This window comes from Platalea leucorodia, assembly GCF_965183815.1.
Source record: "Platalea leucorodia genome assembly, chromosome: 2".
NCBI lineage: Eukaryota > Metazoa > Chordata > Aves > Pelecaniformes > Threskiornithidae > Platalea > Platalea leucorodia.
Genome location: NC_138824.1, coordinates 128,035,735 through 128,059,473, shown reverse-complemented (window position 1 = coordinate 128,059,473; position 23,739 = coordinate 128,035,735). Strand labels below are relative to the sequence as shown.

At 47.8% G+C, this 23,739-nt stretch overlaps 2 protein-coding genes across 5 annotated transcripts in view; one reads left to right on the top strand and one right to left on the bottom strand.

Annotated features, from left to right (window-relative positions):
- Positions 1 to 522: 522 nt before the first annotated feature.
- On the bottom strand, positions 523 to 18,133 carry PLA1A (phospholipase A1 member A; the record flags this gene model as incomplete). The annotated part of the gene is made up of 11 exons (XM_082334856.1): positions 18,058 to 18,133; positions 16,055 to 16,256; positions 14,772 to 14,949; positions 13,158 to 13,266; positions 9,808 to 9,909; positions 8,842 to 8,931; positions 7,787 to 7,954; positions 6,669 to 6,758; positions 6,102 to 6,210; positions 1,952 to 2,116; positions 523 to 607 (listed from the first exon to the last, which is right to left on the bottom strand). The coding sequence occupies exons 1-11, from the start codon at positions 18,128 to 18,130 to the stop codon at positions 523 to 525; spliced, it is 1,371 nt and encodes a 456-aa protein (XP_082190982.1). The 5' UTR covers positions 18,131 to 18,133.
- Positions 18,134 to 23,354: 5,221 nt separating this feature from the next.
- CD58 (CD58 molecule) overlaps positions 23,355 to 23,739 on the top strand; it is a 39,347-nt gene continuing 38,962 nt past the window's right edge. For all 4 annotated transcript variants that reach the window (XM_082334803.1, XM_082334804.1, XM_082334802.1 and 1 more), the window contains exon 1: positions 23,355 to 23,432. In XM_082334803.1, coding sequence (XP_082190929.1) covers positions 23,381 to 23,432 — 52 coding nt within the window. In that variant the 5' untranslated portion in view covers positions 23,355 to 23,380. The remainder of the gene's footprint in view (positions 23,433 to 23,739) is intronic.

The following is a 23,739-nucleotide window of genomic DNA, read 5'->3' as shown; positions in this document are numbered from 1 at the left end:
ACTCTGAAAGCGTCTTGTAGGTAGGACTAGTGAGTTTCCCATTGGAGCGTTGGCCAAGAATGACTCCTTCCTGTGCCAAACCTGAACCACACAGTTTCCCCTTGATAAGGAAAAATAATACTTCTCATCTTTAATATGAAGTTCTCAGGACACTTTAATATAAACCACAAATGAATCATCCCAATACTCCTGTTGTAGGAAGAGTGATATTATCTTCTTCTTCATACAAATCCGAACGCTGAGATTAAATGACTTGCCTGTCTCACTTTCAGAGCCGGGTACAGAATCCGTAGGATAAAAGTCCCAATCCAGTTTTTTAACTGAGAGGTCTTGATGTAACCAGTCACCCTTGTACTCACCGATCTGCTCACACCTCTTTTCCTTGACATCCTGTGCCTAGTGCAGGAAGTACAAAATCCACATCCAGGTTTATGGTGGAAGTATCATCCGTGAGCAGAGCGCAGCAATAGGTTTAGGGCTCCTTTCTGGTTTTGGGTATGCCTGTGTGCTCCAAAGGCAGTGCTAGGCACAAGCAGTGGGCAGCTTGTAGGAGATGTCTGTGTTGCCGGGGAGGGTGAGGTTCCAGGGCAGGCACAACATTGTCCTGCTGCGGGAAGAGCACAGGGAAGTCAGGCTGTGCGTTAACAGGCGGAGGTTGCTATCCTAACGCAGAGGCAAGCAAGCTGCAGGTGGACCTCGTGCTGCTTTGCAAGGGTATGATGAACGGGGTGCTGTGCCCTGGCTGGGATGAATTGTCCGGAGGGGTGCGTATGGGGTTGTGCCCTTTACCTTTCCACCGCCTCCTCCTAGCAGTACCACTGTTGCTCTGAGTGCTCCCAGTTTAGTGATAACAGTGTAGTTGCGAACCTGTGCGACTCTACAGCTTTCTACCTGAACCACAGCCAAGTCCAGCGCTTGCAGGGGTGCAGGTTAGCACACCTTTAAGGCAACGTGCCACGCTGTCCCATTCATAAGTGATAAAAAGCCACGTATCTGCACATCCATCGCAACTTTGGAGTGCTTTGCTCTGCGAAGCATGCTACTACGCAATACTCCTTATGCTGAAGGGAGTGCCTGGTATTTACATAGGAACGCCTCTTTTTTTCCTTATCTGGGCGTGCTAGATATATTTTTACTGCCTTGTGCTCGAGTCTCCTTACTGCCCATCAGAAGAGAATTTGGATGTGAGCCCAATCTCCCTTCTGCGTCTGGTTTTCCCTGCTTTGGAGTACCCACTAACTTGCTTCAGCCTGGAGCCAGCATAAGAGTCAACTCAGAAGCAATGTGGACAGAGTTTAAGGTGTCAGTATAGACACAGCTATTTTTCCCTGCCTGCAAGAACTCTGGCACGAATATTGTATTATGGAGAAGACCATTATCTCTCTCGGAACGAGAAGCACTTGGCTGCTTCTGCTCTGGGTAAGGTAATTATGGCTGAAGGCATATATGCTACAATGCCTGGCCCACAAAATGCCCAAGTGGTTGTCTTTAGCCTTAATGCTTTATAAACTTGTGCAGTATAAGAGGCAGAAATGTATTACTGGTCTTCTGTTGCCTCATCCTGAAAAATGTGTGTCTGTCATGTTTCAAATGGGGACCTGTTGTAAACAGGGGGAAGATGGAGAGAGCAAGCAAGGACAAAAGGAACAAATTCCAGTTAGTACAAGCTTTTGCCATGGTTTGTGACTTAGGTCACAAGGTGATGTGAGTTGCAGCCGTTCTCCTTCCATGGCACAACCCTTTTATCCTGAGGGAAGAATCACAGAAAACTCCTAGAAAACCACCTTGGAAGTTTTTCTCTCAGGTAGAAAATGATTTACCTAGGGACACAGAGGGGATGGGAGAGACCTTTTTACATGTTTATCTAAACAGGAGAGAGAATGCACTGTTTCAAACCACAGGCTGCATCCACAGGCTCAGTGGATCCCCATAAGATGTTCCTGTGACTTACTTGCTATCAAGAGGCAGCGGGGCTGCACAGAACTTGCCGACGATGGATGACTCATCCTTCCTCCAAAAGTGATTCTTGGAGAGATACTTCAGTGTCACGCTGTTTATCTGGCAGAGGGGAAGTCTGTGGGCCAGCAGCTGTTTGCCCACCTCCTGGTGCTTAGGTCTGCAAGGCAGGGTGAGAGATGTGAGGGAGAACGTTCAATCAACCTGCAGATGCAGGCTGTATGCAGATGCGTTGAAACACTGGAGGAACCTGGGCTACTATCGTGAAGCCCTCACATACTAAAATGGAGTGAGAAGACTCATCTGTCAAAACAGGGCATTGCATGAGAGTCTTATTGACTGTCTCTCCATGTTTTATCTCTAAAGTCAGGAAAATCTCTGTACAAATATCCTTCCTTCCATCACACAATTACAACAACTCTTCTTGCTATTGCATATAGATTGAAACACTTCTCAGATTGCTACAGAGAGGTAAGTGGTAGATAAGGTCAACATCTATGAAATCACGAATGGCATGGATAGGGACCGGTTGTTCACCATTTCTTCCAGTGCAGGAACTAGGGGTCATCAAAGAAAGCTGACAGGTGGGAGGCTCGAAAAGATGGCACACTGCACAGAGTACCACTCCTTTTAAGCTGTTAAAATCCTTGCTGTGGGATGTTGTGGATGCTAGAAAGTTTACATGACTGTACAAGTCATGAGAGGGGGACTGGACAAGTTCGTGGAAGACAAAAGCACTGGGAGCTAATAGGGACAAAGATCTCACCTTTGGCTCTGAAAGTCCCTGAGATGTAATTAGTCAGACACTGGGAAACTATTTGGGGGAAGTATTGCTACAGGCTTACACCGTGTTTTTTTATACTCTTCTCTACATATTTGCTTTTGACCATGTGGAAGGTGGCATGCTTGGTTAGAGAGACATTTGTCTGTCCCCATGCTCTTACCTAGGTAACGTGAACTGAGAAATACCAGAGGTTGGGTAAACAGCCAATGATCAGAGCCTCGTTGGTCGTGTGCTACGAAGGGGTGCTGCCCAGCCATTTTACGTAGGTGGGCCACCTCCCTGCTGTGGAGTCCATCCAGTGGGCCTTCTTATGCTTGATCTAGATCTCTAGATCAAGGGTCTAGAGAACAAGTCCTGTGAGGAGCGGCTGAGGGAGCTGGGGGGGCTCAGCCTGGGGAAGAGGAGGCTGAGGGGAGCCCTCATCGCTCTCTACAACAGCCTGAAAGGAGGCTGGAGCCAGGTGGGGGTCGGTCTCTTCTCCCCAGTAACAAGCAATAGAAAAAGAGGAAACGGCCTCAAGCTGCGCCAGGGGAGGTTTAGGTTGGATATTAGGAAAAAATTCTTCACCAAAAGGGCTGTCAGGCCCTGGCCCAGGCTGCCCAGGGCAGGGGTTGAGTCCCCATCCCTGGAGGTATTTAAAAGCCGGGTAGACGTGGTGCTTAGGGACATGGTTTAGTGGTGGGCTTGGCAGTGCTGGGTTAACGGTTGGACTTGATGATCTTTGGTCTTTTCCAACCTAAACAATTCTATGATTCTATGATCTACTTGGCACCTCTAAGAGCCCAAGATCATTGATTTCCTTGTGCTCATGAAGAATATGTATGTAGCTGACTCAGCGCAATCCCAGAAGCACCTGGGCAACTGCCTGATCAGAAACGTGATGGTAGGGAAAGGGGAGAGGTGACAAAAGGGTCAGGAAGCACCTACAATTCTGCTAACCAAAGCTGCTCCCAGGAGCAGGCTGAGAGCTGCACTCAGCATCCTCCTAGGCCAGAGTGGCCAACCCAAACCAGTACCGCCCATCCCTCCCTTAGACTGAAGTGGTAGATGCTGGAGGTTTTCTGTGTCTGGCTTGAAGCTGCCAAAAATAGGAAGCATCATGAAATTGTGGTTATAAAGGTGAATAATGGATAGCAAATGGAAAACAGAGAGGAGGCCATCTCGCTACTGCATAATGTCCATGGGCAGGATCCAGCCCTGCCCTAGGAGACAGGAACACAGTAAGGTTAAGCAGGTTGAAGAAAGTCATTCCTGGGACTGACATTTGGTCCAACCAAATGTCCAATGTATTTGGGCCATACATCAGATGAATGTAGGACTCTTGGCTGGCTTCAGAAGTATGTTTGCTTGGATATGGGGGATGATGTCGTGTGATGTGTAAGCAATGGCAGTGCAGCTGGGAAGTGTGCTGTGTAACAAGCTCCTTACTCTGCCAGCCACATGGCAGCTATGGGGCTTGGGGACATGTCTCTTGGGGCTCTCTGAGCAACGTGTGGGGTAACGGCAACCCGAGGAGTGAGACTGGAATTGATGTTTGGGAGAGGAGAAGAGAAGGGCGACGTGAGGCAAGACACAACCGTGCGAGTCACTTGCTGAAGGGATGAGACTGGCTGAACACTCCCAAGTCCCTGTGCACTTCTGGGGAACTGCAGGATGACATGCACGTCAGATCACCTGAAGTCAGTCAGCGATCGATCACTGTCTGAACTGCGATGTGAGAATGGATGTTTAGATGCCCGTTCGACACGCTGAGCTTGACTGCGCTGTAGGGTTGAGCTTTTCCTAGAGCGGGGAAGTTTCTTTGCTCTTTGCTACAGTGTGAATTAAAAGGGATATCTTCAATTTTATACTCTCAAATCTGTAGATTTATTGCTGTAAGCCAATTTTTCGGTTTAGCCTTATGCTTCTTAGGAAGGCACTTAAATAAAACACAGCTGCTGTTCTCCCAGGGTAAGGGTATCTCTGGATAGGTTACCCTGCTATAACTCATTAAAACTTGAGGGTACAGCAAAGCCTCGGGATTGCCTGCCTGTCTCACTTCCCCAGGCAGCCTTTCCCGCCAGTGCTCACATGCCTCTTGCTGGGCACCTATCAAACCCTGTGTCCGACACTGCAAAAGGGAGTGCTGCATTTCTTCCTGAGCAAATCACGGGTCCTGCCTTGACCTGGGCATTACAATTTCCTCCCTCCTGCATTTTTGGGAAAGGCAGATTTGGCTTCCAAGCCGGGGAGGGGTCGAACAGACTGAGCTCCACCAGGCTGGAGTATAAACTCCAAATTGCAGTTCCTGGCTGGAAATCTGTCACCGAGCAGCTATGTCATGCTGGAAGCACCCTGGAGCGTGGCTTTCCCTTCCCTGGTTCTCATGTCTACCTCCTGGTGCCCAGGACTGAAGCAGCAACACAGTTAGCTTCAGGTCACAATGTTTTAGCTTAGGACTCTGTGGGAGCCAGGGCTGGAACCCCTCTGATCCCAGGAGAGCTGGCTGGGGCTCCTTAGCAGACTGTTCTCCTGTTTCCCGAGGCAGCCAGCAGCATGTGATAGCCGCTTGTCTACACTGTGGTTGCCAGCCCATGGCAGTGGGCAGGAGGGTGTAGGAAGAAATGAGGAAGACTTCTTTTGGGGAACTTCTCTGTGGTGGGGAGATCTCCCTGAGGCAAGAGCTGTGGAACAGGAGTCTGAGTCTGGTTCTTTAATTCAGATACAGTTTGGAGGAGGGTGGTGCTTTCAAGAGAGATCTGTCTGTCTGCACGTGTGGTCTTGGTCACCTGCTCCCTGGACTTTTCCCTGCAAAGGGAGCCTGAGAGCTTTGCTGCATTCCTGCAGTGGCAACAAGCTACTGAACACATTTCTGACTGTGCAGAGATGCACTTGTCTCCTCTTTGCAACTGTTGTCCTATTGGGCATCAAGAGAAATGTCTAAGCCACCAAGTCCATCAGTCTGGAACCTCTGGTGGATGGAGTCTTGCTCTAGCCATCTCTGTCTGGCAGAGTAGAGCTAGTAACTATCTGACAGCGATTGTGGTTTGAATTGGCACCAGGCAAGGGTATGGTGTAGAAAAGGAACCAGCACAGCAACACAAAAGTATACAAATCTGGGGATCCCAGAGTATACCTACTGCTTTGTGCACTCAGGGACGAGGTGGACCTAGCCAGGGTTACCCAGTAATGGTAGCACATGCCTGATTCTTGGGAGGATTTAAGGTAAATGTGGAGGGACTCAAGAAGAAAAGCTGTGGTTCATCACACAGTGACTGCACTCAGGGAGATAAGCTATCGTTATGCCTTTCCCGGATTGGTATGAACATCCTTACACACGGAGCTGGGATAAAATGGGCCAGAAGCATGTACTGCCACTCACATGGTGATCTTCGCTGTGTCCTCGGTGCTGTTGCTGCAGAAAGTGATCTCAATGCTGGTGACTGTGTTTCTTCTCTTCTGCAAGTGGAACTCAACCAGGCTGTGATGGACTGAGCAAGAGGCAAAGGATGTGTGAGTGAGGGCAGGTACTATCAGTTGGACCTACCCCTGCCAAAAGAAGGCCCCTAGCATTCATTCCCTGGCCCCACCAGCAGAAAGAAGATTAAAGACATAAGAAAGAAACTAGTCTCTGTGGTGTGAGAGGCCAAGTGGGCAGGTCTGCATAGTCCAGTGTAAACAGACAGGCATTTTCACTGCCCTTTACTTCAGTCCTGAAGCCAGCTGGTTGTCTTAATCCAGGGCTGTGTCCACACTAATAAACCCATTGGAAAGGGCTTTATGGGGGAGATGTGCAAGGTTATTGCTCTTCAGCTGTGTGTCTCAGACCATCTGAGACACAGCAGCTGATTCGGATGGGGATGGTGGGTTGTAACTACCTGGCCTCCCTGAAGGATCTGCCTCATTTGGTCAACACCCTTCTGACTCATTTTTTGTCATTTCTACTTACCACAGAATGGGGCTGAGGGACTGGTCATTAAATAAACTTTCACTTCCTTGGGCAGCTTTCCCATGTTGACACCTGCCTGCTCCAGCAGGCCTGCAGGGGGAAATAAAGCCAGTGCAGGGAAAGCCGTGAATGACCCAGAAAAGAAATAGAATTGGTCCTGATTCACCTCCACTCACCCCGCCCAGCTCCGCTGTCTCAGAGGACAGACCCTTTTTTGTACCAGTGCAAATCAGAGCAAGTACAGGCTTGTAGTGTCTGTTCGACAGGTTAACATTTCCTCAGAAAACCTATTCTGGCTACCCCCGGTAATCATCATCAGAGCACCTCATGGAGGCTTTGTTTCATTCCTCTGTGTTAGCAAAATGAGCAAGACTAAAGACTACCAAGTCAGGAAACTTAGTGCAGATGTAAATGACAATACAAACACAAGGTGCTGGGAAACTGAATTTCTTGGTCAAGTGAGAAGGCCACCATAACTTGAGGCCTGCATGACTGACTAGCTGACAACGTGGCTTGGTGAGATGGGGAAGGGGTGGCTGATCTGAAAGCACCTATGCCCAGAGAGACCTCTCTTTATATTCATCTGGTACCAGACCGCAAATAGCACTAGAAAACACTTCCTCTCCTCGTGCCACAGCCCAGTTTCAGAAGCCTATAAGAGGCAACTATTACCTTCTCCCAGTCCAGGGGCGGTTCATCTTTGGGGTGGCCATGGCAGGAATTTATGAGAAGGAGGTGACACAGCAGCAGTGAGTGGTTTGTAGAAGAATGGGACTTCAGGCTTGGGCGAAAATTTCCAGCTGCTTCTCTAAACAAGACACTTTTTGAGCTAATTGCCCACTTGTGGGCAGGTGATTCTGGAGACTGACATTTGTGGGCCCTATGACATGTTTAAAGATCCGAAATGTTCAAGATGTTGGTGTTCTACCTCGGGCAATAGATGAGCTTTTAGAGTGTCTCTATAGAAACCTGAAAACGAAACAGCTTCTCACTATCCCCAAAGAGATCCAAAGCAAATCCTGCTCAGAGAAATCTGAACCGCGTACTGTGCTCTGCACTGGCACCCGTCAGGAATGTATAGTCATCTGCTCCAGGAAGGTGTCATGCTGGTACCGTACCTATTCTGGGACAGGAGAACAGGAAGGGGTCAACGCAATCCAGGCAATGACCGTTTAAAAAATCTTGATGACTTGCGCAGGGGAACGCCATGATCGGACAGGAATGTTTCAAGGCACTGACATAGAGATGCACTGCCCTCATGTGATCACAGATCAAATACTTATAGCCTGCAAGAAACAATGCACCCAGAGAAAAGCAGCCATGAGCCTTTCTGTTGGCTTCAGCCTCTTTGCATGTTCCCAAGCAACTGAGAGTCAAGAAACACTTTTACTGATTCTGCAGTGTTCCCCTTCCCCATTAATAACATTTTGCAGAGCATCTCTGTGATGACAAGCCCAGATCCCACTGCAAGAGAAGTTACGCAGGAAGTTAGAAGTGTATCTCCCAGACTAACAGAGTCCCTCAGAAGAGGGGGACCACGGGGCTGCCATGTCTCCATCAGCGTACCATCGATGAGGCCCCACGCACTCTGCAAGGGGGTACAATAGCTTTGACTCCCACCTGCACTGTGAGCCCAGCTATGGGAAGTGAGGTACCATCAGAGTCCCCTGTAACCTGATTCTCAATGCAGCTGGTTCACCCAGAATATATTTGAATATTTATCCACACTATTTACAGTGTAAAGTCCTATTCTCAGTAGGGCAGTAATCATACAAGCTATCTCTCTAAGTATAGACACAGCTTGCAGCATGAAAACAAAAAGCAGCTTTTGCTAGTAGTACCTAAGAGTCTTCCTAGCAAAAAAGTTTTCTTTGTTGATACGAACTCTACTGATGCTAGGGTTTTGGCTCACACAGAAGAATCACCAAAATCACATCTCTCGGCAGCGGTGCTGCCAAGACACTTGACCTGTATGAGATTTCAATCTCAGCTGCTTGTTGTACTGATGAGAGAAGATGTGGGCCACGAATGTCTGCTGCCATGCATCTTTATGAACACGTTGTCTCGCTTTGATGTCTGCCCTGTTTGTAGCAGGAGCTGGTTGCCAAACAGCGTTTTCACAGGCTGCTAAATGGCCATGAAAGCCCTTTGCTTGGCCACAGAGTGTTCTCACCTGAGGAGATGAATCGGGGGCATCCTGGCTGATCTTTGCCTCCATTGACGAAATAATCGATATGGCCTACAGGAATCCGGATCCCGAAATCTGAAAGGAGGTGAAATGCCACTTCATTCTTACACTTGGCTCTTCTATAGGCTTCACCCTACATGGTGTATGACAGGCCCCAATAACTGGTTGAACATAAGTAGTGCTGGACCCAGCTCCAGCGCTGGAGACGGCAAGGACAGGTTTCCTGTTCCTACGCGCCTGCATTGTGCAGGTTTGCTGCACGGAGCAGAGGGTGCTCCGGGCCCTGCCATCAAAATAACTGGGAACTGCGGCTTAATCACCACCTCCGTGACTCACATTCTTGATTCTGTGCAAAGGAGAACAAAACGGACCACAACCTTAATGGGGGACTATGAGGCATGATTGAGAGTTATGTTGGTAGGGATTTTTGTGATCTCCAGGCAAGAGGTGTGACTCAAAGGCACCACGTTATTCTTCACCACATATTCTGCCTACGTAGGCCCTAAGTGCTTTAGAAAAGTTACCCTGTTGTTGCACCAGCTGTTGGTTTGACTCTGTTACTTTCCGCCGGCACTTGCAGTGGCACCTTTCTTACATCAGGTGGGAAAAAACAAAGTGAGACTAGACATGTAAATTCCTTCCAGGCGGTAAAAGCCATGCTGAGCTGGTTCTGCATAAACTCACTCTTCTGTGGCAGGGTTAAGGAAGTAATATTTGCTGGAAGATTGCCCTCTGTCTAATCTCCACCTATCTGTTGCTTGAAGTGCTCTGGGGAGTGGATATCTGCCAATGAATCCATCGTTAAAGCCTACCTAATCAAGAAATTTCCTCAGAGTGAACCTGAACTCATGGTAATCTGGCAAAAAAGGGACAATGACCTACACACTCCTTAGCAATAATGACGGCAGGAGGAACAGAAGCACGGGCCAAAGAAGATGGAAGCCAGCTTACTGTCAGCATCGGTATGAATGGCTTCCACGAAGAGGGCATCCCCAGGATCCAGGCGTTCCTCAGGGCTGGCTCTGGTATACTTAGGGCCTGCGGGATCCAGGCCTGTAACAAAACCAAACGCCTCAACAACAAGTGCTCTTCAGCCCCTCTCTTTCTTATTTCTGGACCAGTTATGTTATCCAAAACTTTAAAAATGTTGCTAGGCAGAAGCGATAAATCCCAGGTTGCACTGATTATGCTCCAGAATGGCTTCTGCCTCCACTGTCTTCCACTACAGCTTCCTTACCTTGTTGTCCACTGTTCTGCTCCCCTTTTTAGCAGTCTTGTACCTCAAGTTTCTAGGCTGTAAAGCCATGACTGAGCTACAAATAGCTCTGACAGAGTGGGTGCAGAGTGTCTTTTGGATTTTCAGTGAAAGAGAATCAAACTCGTAACACCTTCCCCAATTGTACTGTCATCTGTACAGTTTGAGAAATGCCACTGAAGATCATCAGTTAGGTGATGAATTCAGCATCCCAGGCATTAACCAATCCAAGCATCACAAAGGTTTGATACTATCAAACATCCTTAAAACAAAGAGGCTTCTGAGCCCTCTCCCCACAAATAAAATCGAGTCCTTAAGCAGCCATCTACATTTTTGCCTAAAACTTGCTCCTAAAGCAACTTCTGGGGAGTCAAAGGAATACAGAAAATTATCCTTGGCAATACCAAGGAACAGGTTAAAGATCTTTTTTTTTTTTGTTCTGGCTGAAGTTTATCCTGTTCACTTTTCGTAGAAAAGTAATCTCACAAGATTGTTTTTCACTCCCCAGGCAACAACAATAGTTTAAGAAGCAGCTCTGCTCCATGTGCCACTTAGCCTCAGAGCTGGCCAGTTGCACTGCCTTGGACTCAGTCCCATTAATTCCCTATGGAGAAGGCAATATCAACAATATACAAACGGACGTGTCTGCATTTGTGAGGGGGGAGGGAAGGAGGAAAAGGGAAAGAAGAAAAAAAATTCTATTCTTTCTATAAATAAAAGCTAATAGTGGGACCAGCGGTCAGAGGAATTTACTGCTTTAATTTTTCTTCAGTGTTCTTTAATCTTCACACATACAAAAAGCCGAGAGGTTCCCCACCCACTTCTACAGACCACGTTCTAGTTAAAGGCGGTAAGAGATACTGAAAAGTGTTATTTGGTATAGCTTAAAGTTCTTCGTGAGGAGGGAGAAACACCTAATACGAGCCGCAGTCAATTCTAGCACAGCTCCGTGGCAAGCACGTTTCTATCCTCTGTTCTCTATGCCTACCTCCTCCAAGCACAAGCTGCATAAACTCCATTGAGGTGTACATCCTCAGCGGCTAAGAAAACTATTCACTGAAGCTATACTGTATGCAACGGAATTCCTTCAGGCTTTTTCATTTTCTCTGCAAGTACTGAAACAAATTGCTCTTCAGCAATTTTGAATATGGGCTGTTCATTCCAGTTCCTGTACCATTTGCTTTCCTGCACAGGGAGATAGCCACAGGAACAGGCATGGGTTAAAGAAACTCGCTTCACAAAAATAAAGGCTGTGCTCTGATCTCCAAGACTCACTCGCCCCACAGCTCTTTTTAGGCGACTGAAAACACTTCAGCAAATTATGGCTCTGGGATCGCATTCCTCTGTGCGTGTATGCATGCGTGTGAGGAGGCAGGAGATGAGATCAGACATATCTTGGGTCTAATTCCACCTGTCTTCAGGCTCGTAATCTGAACTGGAACCCGCAATGCCCAGTGTGCCTATGAAATCATAGGACAATCAGGAGTGTAGAAAAAGGGTTGTCTTCTAGCAGAGTTAAAAATTAATGGAATAAATAAACCTACAGAGCTTTTATTACATGTAGACAACATAAAGGGGAGGAGACTCTGACTCTGAAGTTAATTACCATGGTTTACTAGGAAAGTGCCTGCTTCTGCTCAGCTGAAGATGTTGCTGATCATAAAATCCTGGTGCAGGAGAGTGGTTACTCCAAGTCCCTCCTAATGTAAACTTGGATTCACAGCTTAAAAAAGGGCCCGGTGTTAAACCCAGCTCCTGTTAAGAAATGCTTGTATTTCATGCAGTATGGGTAGCTGTGACATGTGAAGGCTGAACCAAGGTTTCTCTGGACTGCCCTGCTGAGTGTGCAGTGAGACCCTCCTTGAGGACACCTCTCTGAGACAGACCAGCATGGGCTGAGGCAGACTGGGAGCTGTGGTCACTCTACTGGAGCCTTTATGTTTGTTCCTTCTTGGTGGCATTTTTCCCTCCTGTCAAAATGAATTTCCACCCCTGGGATTCCCAGAACTTGACAAGACCCTCAACAACCTGATCTGACTTAGAAGGCAGGCCTGCTTTGAGTGTGTGGGGGGTGGACTAGAGACCTTCCAAGGCCCCTTCTTAACTAAATCATTCTGTGACTCTATTCACACTCCATACCTAAAGGCTGACAAGGCGCTGAGTGAACCAAATGCCATGATCAGCCTCAAACCGTCTTTCTCTGTAATTCCCACACTGTAACCTCTTCCTCACACCCAGGAGTCTGGCTCTCTGTGTTTAAGGTCAGCTCTGATTTGGTACAACTGGGTGGCCTTAGACCAGTTTACTGTGAAAACAGCTGACTTGTGAGAGAGAACAGCAAGAAGACTCATCTGGGGCCTCCCAACGTTGGCTTGGGCTCTTGGCTTTGGTCCTTGCCTGAGCTGTGTTGTAGGGATGCCATGCCCAGCCCTTTGTCTTGCTGTTCCTACTTTTATCTTGCTGACTTGACTTCTTGGCTCGACCTTGGGCTTGCCTCATCACTACAGACTTGCCTGGTCGTCACTGGGCTGTGGATGACCCTGGTTCCTTCTCTTCTTGCCCAGATACGGTAGGACTGTATGCCTTGTCAGTGAAAGCCACTGCCCCTGCCTACCTTGCTGTCCCCTTGGCTCTCAGCTCACATTTTCCTGCAGGGCAGCTCACTCTTGCTGCTCCCCCACAACGACATGCATTGTGGCTTCAATTTTAAGAACCACAGAGGTAAACATGCTATAAAGTGGAAGCAAACCATGTGGGTGTTGTGAGTTTTCATTAGACACGAGGCCTTGTATTCTTTTAAGCTGCCACCAATTTGAAGAGCGGAGCAGAGGCGGAAGGACGCTTTTGCAAATATATGCATTCTTTTGGTGGTGTGGAGGGGACTGATGGCTGGAAAGGCATTGTCAGGCTCTTCTGAAGCTAGGAAGAAGCCCATAAGCTTGGATGAGCCCTTATACAATTAAAAGACCACTATGGATGACTCCCCTTCCTTGCTCTTTCACCCTCTTCCTTGAAGAGCAAGACCCAAGACTCAGTTTTAGGATACCTGTTATCCGTCCCAGCTGACCGCCATGGAAGTGCCCCACCAGGCCTCCGACATGCGCACCGAGGCTTACCCCAATGATGTGGATGGATGTCCCTGAGACTCCCAGGGCCTGCAGATTGATGATAATACAAATCAATGTTTCTGTAGCAAAAAGGTGAAATACCTTGTCCCAGCCCACACAGCAGCTCTGTAGCTCTTCTAATATAGGATTGCTTCTGAGGTGTACAATGGAGAACCAAATAGATGTAGGAATGATGGGTACTGCCCTTTCTGTTTTTCAGAGTCCTTCTTCAGGTCCACAGATGCAAACCCAACCCTAACCAGGTTGGTCAGATGCTCTGGTTCATAACTACATAGCCTGTAGCTTCTCTTTCCACCGCTTGCTTCAGACTGAATTGCCCTCTCTCAGCAGAGTGACCCACGTTCACCATGCGAATAATCTTTTTCTCAGTAAAGCAGAGGAAATTTTTTTTTCACTTTTATACCACCATTGTACCGATATCCTGATTAGTATTTTAAGATCATATTTTCACAGGGTAAGGATTTATCCGTGGGCTAAACTGCCAGGTAAAGCATAGCCACTTAGACCTGACATGAGATGACCCCATCCACAGGAATTCAGCTGCCTGCAGGCTGGCCTGCACGACGCAGTACCGTACAATGGGAGAGCATATGGTGCACGAGAGCGTGGGGGCAGGATGAAAAATCCTGACTTTGACATGTATGAGGCCATATCCTGGAGCAGTACTGAGGCTTATGAGAAAAGAATATAGTTTTCTGTGGTGGTGTGCTGCAGGAGAGGCTGGACAGAAAAAGTCCTTAAGCAGCTGGACTAGAGCTCAGCACAGACACGGAATGAGTGGTGGGGACACTGTCCAGCTCAGTCATTTGTTCACTGTGTCACCTAATCAGCAATGAGGGGTGACAGTCCTCTCCCCCTCCACCCCAGCCCCCATCCTTCTAGTGACACAGAGGCTCCAAGGGTTGCCGTATTTCTGGATAGAAATGTGTGACTGTGCACAACGTAGTGCATACCCAGGAGCTCCCAGGCTGTGCAGCGCGGGTCTGCGGTGAAAATGTTTCACGGAGAGTTTATGCATAGCTGGTTAACCCAAAGATGTATCACCCTCATTGCATAAGTGGTGTTCAGCTGTGCTGTGCACAAGCGAACTGGGACATGTGGGGATTTCCAGCTACTGGGAAGTATCTCTGAAGCCCAAAGCAAATATAAAATAGCCTCAAATCGCAACCCCTCCAGCTCCCCAGACAAAATTTCCGGGCAGAAAATGACTGTCCAGCGAAGCATGGACCTGAGAAAACCCAGGGCATCTTTCAGGTTTGTTCCAGGCTGGAGAGGCAGCTGACAACTGGGATGTTTTTCCAAAAATGTCAAAACTCAAGGAAAGAAAGAAGAAAAACAGTGGCATGCTCAAGCCTGGACTGAGAGAGAGGGAAGACAGAAATCTCTTCAGCACTACACAGCACTCACTCTGGAATAAAGACCCTGCTTGTCCAGCTCCTGGAGACGGCAGGTTGGGATCAGTTCTCTGGATTGTTTGCATGAATGATGTTCTCTGGCCATGCTCCCCCCACTGGAAATGCACAGTAGCTTACCAGGAGCTTGCTGATGAATCGTGAGATGGAGAGGGCCAGCCGTGTGGCATTTTCCACTGCAGAGGTATAGGCTCCTGTAGACCCATAGACCCAGTCTACTGCGATCACGTTCACCTGACTTGTGTGCAGTATGGCATGGACAAGCCCTTCAATCCAGGAAGGTTTGGTACCCAAAGCTCTGTGGAGTCATCAGAAACAAGTACGTTAGGTGTCTTCCAAAGTAGGGCATATGCCAATATGTTGTCCACTGGTCCTGGAGTTTCACATGTCTCAGAGGAGGCTGCCAGACAGTTACTGAAAGTTTTTTCTGGTGCCAGACACCCACACCTGGCATTTCTTTGCTGTCGTGTAGTAACACTTTCCAGAATGGGCTGATTCAGAAGGGAACCAGGTATTTTAATGAATGAGATAACATTTGCAGGGCTCAGGCTGAGATCTCAGTCTTGCTGTGGTGTTTCAGTTAGCCACCACGGAGCCCATCTGACCAGGAACACCTGGATCCTGCTCTGCTACCAACTGGCAGGAAGTCCTTGGTCAAATCATGTAGTCTTTGACTCCTACATTTCCTCATCTGTTGACAATTAAAAAAGAAATTCTATACCCAAGAATTCAAGGAAAACTGAGGAGTCTGTGTCCTACCCAATTCCCCTACTACCACCTGGTGGGGGCTGTGCTATGCCCCATGAAGTCAACAGTTGGTTTTCTGAAAAGACCCTGCAACAGCTTCTGTGGGTTCATCCTGGTTCTTCTATGCACTTTCCATTCCGGCTTTTGCACATCAAAACAAATAATTGTTATATGGTCACACCTGGCTGAAAAATGGCACAGTAAAATAAGCTTGCAGAATGGTGATAGCTTTAAAAAAAAAACAGCTCAAATCCCTACAATTTCAAGAATAGAAGTAAAATGTGTCTGGCAGGGCTTCTAAATGGCTGACTAATCCAGGCTGTTGAGAAATCAGGACATGAGCTCCAAGGGGACAATTTAAAGGGACAAGAACCTTGAAGAAAAGACTTCTAATGAGGGTTGTCAGCACCATTTTCCGTGCCTCTGGCCCCAGCCCACCAACGGTCTCCCAGACAATTCCCAGGTCCAGTCTGGGGCTGAGCACTCCAGACTTTGTTCTTAGCAGGTGTTTTGCAATGCAGCCACTCTGCTGGGGAGACTAAGAAGGTCAAACGAGCAGGGTGTTTCTGTGCCAGCCCCACCCAGTGCTTGGGAATGCCCCAGCAGTGTTTAATTTACCAGGAAAAACTTAGTCGCAGTGCTCTTCTTTCTCTCACCTGAAACCATGGATTATGATTTTGGTTTCCAGGCTGCTGTTGAAGCTGGAGTTCTCGATGCTATCATCAGCTAAAATCAGCTCGCCGCAGCTGGGGCTTGAGGAGGTGAATAGAAGAAACTGGACCTTAAGTTTACTGCCCCGTAGGAAATTTGCCCTCTGGAAGTCAGTGCAGTGATGCCCTGAGAGTCTGCCTGTATTCCCTGCAATGAGAGGGAGTGAGTAACGCATTTAGTCTGTGTCTGTGCAATGGGAAAAAAAAGCTCATTCTAGTTAATTAGGAAAATGAAGGTAGCAATCTTGCTTCTATTGGTAAAGATTAAAAGGATAGAACATAAATTAAAATCAGCCTATTCTGTAAGCTTTATTTATCTGATAAAGTTGTTTCTGTCCTTTGATGGAATTCCAGCACTGGCTGGGGAAGATAACCGCGGATGTCATGGTAGCTTTGACTTCTGAGGGTTGTTTTACTGAGACGTGAATGACATTCTGTTGGTTTTTTTTTTCCAAATCAGCCACACATGCCAGTTACTAAGTACATTTATGAGCTGGCCATTAGATCTTGAAAAAAATGGTTGCCAACAGGTAGTCACCACTGAATGGGGATATTTCTGTTCAAATTCTGGTAGGCTTAATAGAAGGTACAAGTCTAATTGACAACTGTATCAAAAATCCAGAAATAAATATGAGAATGCTGATGACAGAATACGAGAATGCTGCTGACAAAATGTGTCAATGATAATTTCATGATTGATTCATTTACTGGATGAAAATGCTTTATGGGAAGGAAAAGGCAGCTACTGGAAGGCACATTGTTCCAGACATCAAAAAAAAAAAAAAATCTAAAACTTGTAGCTAGTAAAAAACTGAGCAATTTTAGGCTAGAAAGCAAGCACAGAAGTTTAGAGGTATATATGGCTAGCAGTATGTGTAGCTAGGTTACCCACAGAAGAGCTGGATTCTTCATCTTTTGTCATTTCAGAGGACTGGCTGCTATTTTGGAAGGCTAAGGTAAATTGTTGGATTTACCAAAGGACTGAAGGTGTAATTTATTAACCTGCGATGAGCAGGAAGCCAAATAATTGATTAAACGATCCCTTCTGACCTAAAAAATGTTACTTCATTAACTGGCGTAGTTGCATCCTGCTGCAACGACAATGCATGCACCTTCCCTTTCTGGACTGGAGGAAGTGAAACAGCCTTGAATCTGCATGTACAATAAAATAAAAATAAAAAAAATAAAAAATCCAACAACCAGCTTCGTAACTGCTGGCTGTTCCCATAGAAGATAGTTTACAGTAGCTAGGCTGAACATGGCCTAAGGGTCAGCACAAGGAAGTGAGATTCAATATTCAGATTCCCTGCTGTGAGATGTGACTATCCCTCACGGTTGCTTATTTTGGTCTTCCTGTGTACTGAAGGCAAGAGAGAAAGAGCTGTTCTCTGAGATCAGTTCAGAAAAACCACAGCTCGTGAGCCAGCTTAACAAGAAAGGGCAGGTTCAGGGCGAGCACAGTGCATGTCAGAAATGGTGGAAGACGAGGGGGATCGTCGGTAAAGGTAAGGCAGGAGGTCCGCTGCTGTGAAGGCGATGTGGGACTGTAGTGATGGTCACAAAAGCGGCTTCATTGACAGTACAATTAAAGAAAGAAATGGAAGTGTGGCATCTGTTTATTTTCTGTCAGCTGCTGCAGATTACACTTGCTAAGCTCTCAAAGCAGGAGGTGCCAGTGCCAGAGGTCAAGTGGTCCCTTTTCCACTTCCTTACACTCCAGGATAAATCCAGATCATTCTTTTAAATCAGGTTAGTGGAATTAAATCGCTGAGACTGATTGAATCAAAGCGTGGGAGAAGAAAGGACCATTCTTGCACTACCCTTTCTCCTGGCACCTAGCTAGATTATAGCAAGGATCTCTTGACACACAGGTTGTTTAGGGAGAACCGAATTCAGATCCTTCTATGTAAAACCTTCAATCCCTTGCCAGGCACTCATGTTTTTCTTACCTGTTTGCACTGAACTGAGCAGCAAGAGGACAGCAAGAACAACGAGCGGCTTTCTCTTCGGATCCTCAACCATCTTCCTGTTAGTCCACTACAAGTACAAGGATTGTACAGGGCAAAACAGCCGTGGTGGGTTTCTCGATCAGCTTGACTGTTAATGATCAACCAGCCTGTGCTCTTTTGGGAAAAAAGGGTAGGGGCAATCACCTCTGCTCTTATTTGACCATCAGCCAAAGTCTGTGTCAACAGAGGGCTTCGCTGACTTTTTGATTAAAAAAGATGGTGACACCCTTTTCCTCCTTACCTCCCTTTCCTTCTCACTTCAGAAATCAGCTAGTGAAACCAGTCCCAGCAAGCGCCAGAGTTACAGTGCTTTATCCTTGCCACCTAGACCTGTCTGCCAAATTCGGACTGGGGACACTGATCCGTCAGAAGGCTTCACAGTAGGTCCATGCCAGGAAGATTCATACCAGCCTTGCATCTGTGTATTTTCCTATTGTATTGCTGTCTCTTTGCGGTATTTCTACTTTTGGTCAGATTCCTGTAACTGCCAAAGAAGGCAAAGCAACAGATTGCTTCTGAAATTGAGGGAAAGAGGCTAAAAATATAGTGGCCGTACAGTGGCCATGTTGCTGTGATACACTCAGACTGCACGTTTCTGAGGGCAGGGACACTCTTCCATTGGAGACTGCATTTCAGACACTACAGGAAATAAAAGGATGATGCCAGTAATGCACCAGTATCATCGGCAAGCAAACAGATCTTGGAATAAAAAAAAAATTGACTGCTTTGGTGTAAACAGATGAAGAAGCATGAGCTCACAACCAAACGCGTACCTAGGAGTGCATCGCACGACATTCATGAGGTGGTGGTACCATCTCCCTGGGTGCGTTAGACTTTCAGGTAAGGGCACGCCTGTTTCTTAAGTCTCATTGGTGCGTGTTGGTCCTTCCAGCAGAAGAACAAAGCAGCTTTGGCCTTGACCATGTTAAATGGCAAGAAGGGTAAGGAGCGAAGGAGCATTCCCAGTCCAGGCACTATTGTACGGCTGCTGTATCTGAACAACAAAATGAGAAATTGCTTCAGTCTGATCAGAAAGATGACTACCTTTCCAAATGCATCAGACATCATCTCCCTTTACAGTTATTGGCAATAGCAGTCATTCCCTTACCCCAGTTTGCTCCAGCCAAAGGCTCTGGGGCTGTTTTAGGCAGAAGACCTTTTTTATTTCCAAGTCACTCCTGAAAGAAATGTCTCCATCTGCATCCTCCCAGAGATGCATAAATACAGACACATTCTGATCCTGAAATACTTGGCTCCACGATCAAGCTGGCTTATTGTCAAAGAAGTAGGATCTTAGCGTCCCTTCAAATATGCAATTGAGTTTGTCAACCCGATCAATTTTCCAAGATTGAAAGCTGCAGTATGAATAGCCAACTCCTGGCTTCCAGCCCGCTCTTCAGCTTTCCAACCCCAGTACGAGACTCACGTTGATTCACAGATTGTAAGACAAAAGCCCATAGACTGCAACGGGGCAACTCCTTCTTCATTGCACCCACAAATTCCACTGATCTGGATAATCTCCCAATCAAGAAAGAAGAAAATAAACTTGTGAAATCATACCAGTAGGCAGTGACGTTTCCATACAAGCCTCCAGAGCAACAGCGTAACTGAGAAAATGACAAATTTCTTAGACTAAAACAAATGGGAGCACCTAAAGAAAACCAGCAAACACTTCTTTCCATTTTTTATTTAAAATTATGGCAATGGGCTCTACTCTTTGCAGCAGGATGCAAATGTTACTCTTTGCCAAGTTCTATGGAAGTTTTGAAATGCCACGTAATATATGGCTGCACTGGTATTACAGCCTTAGAATAAAACAAACCTGCAGTCAAGATGTGCAGATATGATTTAGTTTTGCGCTGCCGTGTGTATTTGCAGAGTTGTTAAACAACATCCTGGTATGCTAAAAAAAAATGCTTCTTCATGATGTTGAAAATTATGTTTCCTGAGCAGGTTTTTTTTTTTCTGTAATCTCATATTTAGTAATTCCAGGAAATTTTTGATGCAGTCAGCACACTGTGGTGGTCCCTTATGCAAACAGCGAAAGCCACTCAGTTCCTCTGTGCTTAAAATGCTTTTACCAGTAAAACTATTTTGGTATGAAGGCTTTTCTCTTTTTTGTTTGTGAACTTAATTACTCAGTAACTACGGCTATATTAGTTCAGAAAGGTAATGTTGGTACCACTTCTTTTACTTCCCAATGGGAGTGATTATAATGGCAATGGGAACACTGTTGCGAAGACTTGAAAACCACATTAGATTTACCAGTTCCTTACAGAGTACGATCACAATGCACGGTGTGATTCATTTGAGAATCTGTCAGAGATAATGAAAGCAAACAAATTTGGTTTTATGCACATGTTCTTTTCATTAAAAAAAAAAAAAAATAAAAAAAGGCACTGTCTGCACATTCCAGCAAATGCTGAAAGTGCCCAACTCAGCTGAAAATGTTGTCTCCCCACCCACGAAGCAACACTGGCAGAGGCATATGAGCACTGCGAATGCCCAGTAGTCAAGTGCAAATCTGATCACAGGAAACTTCACTTAAGACTGGAAAACTGTTCATCGATACCGGAAACAATGCAGTCGGGGGAGCGGTGCGGGACCCTGGGGGAAACCAAGTGTGAGTTAAGCAAATGACGACTATTTAAAAGCACTGCCTGTGGTCTTTGCAGTCGAGGAAGGGCATGAAATACATGCAGAGCTTAGCTCACTGTCCATTAAGGCCTGGATCCACCCTACTGCTGGAATACTTGGTATCACAGCTCCTGTAGTTTCTGTCCTTTGCCCATGGAGTAGAAACCATGGCTTTATGTTAAGCACCTAGGCTCCTATGTGTTGTTCCCAGGATTTAATGGAGGAACTGGGTTTAGTTCTCACCTCAACAAAAACTAATTCAAACTCCTGACTTTCAGAAGTGTCCTAACTATGAGACAGTAGGAAGAAATCATTAAAGGTTCACTTGGCAACTGAGGAAGGGGAAACATGGGCAAGTCTGACTGGGTACTCCGTCAGGAAAGGAGGAAAACCAGTCATTTTCTTGAGTCTTTCATGAGTACTTTATGGACCTTCTACCTAGTATGACTGTGTAAGTATGCACAAGAAGGGAGAATGCATCCTTGCCACGTATTGCTGTAGTCTCCCAAAAATAGAGGAACCTAGGTGAGGCCACCAGCTACCAGGCCCAAGTTTCTCTCTCACTTTCTCTGCCCCGTGAAGCCCTAATCATCCTCTACAACGTGGAGCAGCTCAGTAGGAAGAACTTAGCCCTGCTTTGAGTACATGTGGGTGACCTCTTGTGGTTCCTTCCACCCTAAAATAATCTAAGTGAAAGTGTCAGTCCCTGCTTCAGATTTCTCTCTGCTAACCCCAACGATGTCATAACCGACAGGAAAGTTGTAGTGTGCAAGGTGGGAGGTGGCATCCAGCAACAAGGTTCAATCCAAAGTCTCTGACATCTTGGAATGACATTTTACCTGATAAGAGGACTAATTAGCAGCAGAGAACAGCTGCTCCTGCCACCAGGATACGGCAGGAGGATGGCCATGTTACAGTTCTGGTGTAAACACTGCGACTTGGAGCCTTTACAGGGTCAGGAGCTCCCTTTGACACCAGAGAGAGATTGAGAAGGGAGGGGAAAAGGGAACGGAGGGACAGAGAGGCTCGTTGTGGGTTTCTGCCACAGAGCAAAAGGAATTTATGGGATGGGCCTGACTCCAACTGGAAGCCAGTTATGTGCCACATCATTCCAACATAGCTTTGGAGAATAGATCAGTAGTAGTCTGATTTTGTAAGAACAGGACGAGACAGCATTGCTCAGCCCAAGGTGCAGTGTCATTCTAGTTCCTCTGCAGCCTGCAGTGATGAGGTAAGGGAGCTTACAGCAACTCCTAGAAGGAGGGAAAAAACCCACTTAGCGTTGGAACATCTTCAGTGCTGATTTTGGAAGGTCCTATGGTTAGAGGCCTCCACGGTTGCCCATTTTTTTCTTTTTCCTATGGGCACTGTTGCGTGAAGAGCCGAGCTGAGGTCGCTCCAAGTGGCGGTAAATAGCTGCTCAGCAGTGACCGTGTGGGCTGAGCGCACTGGGAGAGAGCCAGCCGAGGGCTGAACCTGCCTTCCCATCCAGCCCTAGTGCTGTGCTGCTCTCCCCCGGGACAGGCAGTCAAGCTTCAGGGAACTGAGCATGCTTTGAGGCTGTAAGGTCTGCGGCCGGACCTGCCGGCAGCTGGATTCTTCTCAGCCGGGATAACGCGCTTGCGAGTGGGAGGCAGGCGAAGGAGGCTGACGTACCCACTCGCAGCAGCTGCTGCCGTGGGAGGAAAGCTGGCTCGCAGCTGCCACTGGAGTATTTGGCAGAGTAGCAGTTTTTCAATAGCTGCTGAGTATTTATGTTTCCCAAACTGTTGTGGTATTTTCTCTTTCTTCCACAAAAACACTGTAGTGTCAAGAGGCCAGTCATCCACAAAAGTGAATGTAATTCTGTTTTAGTTTTGTGAATGGGCTTCTGAGCAGCTGGTGTCGAAGGAAACCCCTAGAAGTCAGAGCTGGTTTCTGTTTTATTTTTTCCCTTTGCTTAGGCAGAAGGGTCACAGCCGCAGAGGCCAACTCAGCCTTGGCTGACACCAGTGGGCATGGCAAGGCTTAGCCTTGAGCCCACCCCTCAAACGGAGACATTGCCAGGCGTCCCCCAAAGAGGACGGTGGGCATTTTGGGGAGCACCGGTGCCAAGCACCAGGCTCCAGGGAGCACGAGGTTTAGATGACCATCACGTTCTGAGGCGGCGAGCGGCGCGTTACCTGCCGAAACGTGTTCTCCCCCTAACCTGTGGGGCTCCCGCTCCACGTTAAATCGATTTAATTTCAGGTTTTCAATTAGCGGAGCTGAAACTTCCCTGCTGTAAGAGCGACATGACAATTTCTGCCGCCAGCGCTGGCGGCAGTTGCGCCCCCAAGAACCAGAAACCCCCTTGGCGGCATCGCCTCGCACCGCAGCCCCTCGCTGGCAGCCGCAACCCGCCAAGATGCAGCGGAAGCAACTGAGGGGCTGAAATCCCCTTCCCTAACGGAGGCCCGGAGTTTCCAGCGGAACCCCGGTTACTCAGCACCCCGGAGGGCCCCCCCAGCGCCGGGCCCTGCTGCTGCAGAGGGGCGGGGAGAGCCGGGTGGGCCGGCGGCCGTGACCAGGCGAAAGGCGGGTATCGGCCGCCGTCTTTCGGTTTCTCTTCGGGCGTTGCTGGAGCGAGCAGCTCGGCAGAGCAGCGATGAGGCTGCTGGCTTGGCTGGGGCCGCTCCTCTTCCTTGGCTCCCTGCTGGGTAAGTCGTGAGGGGGGGCGGCGGGGACCCTTCCCGAGCGCCTCTGCTTTTCCCCCCGCTCCCTGCCGCCCGCCTCCCCTCGCCGGTGTCGTGGCGGAGGGAGCGGGCGCGGGAGCAGGGCGGGCAAAGAGCGCTAGCGGCGGCGGCCGGAGAGCGGGGCACACCTCACCGCCCCTCTGCCGGGCGGGCCGCGGCCGCCGCGGGGTGCGGGGCCGCCCTGAGGCGAGGGCGGCGGCTTCGCAGTCGCGGTTGGGGTTTGGCGGCTGCCGGGGGGTTCCGGCCCGGGCAGGTGCCCGCGGCCGTGCCC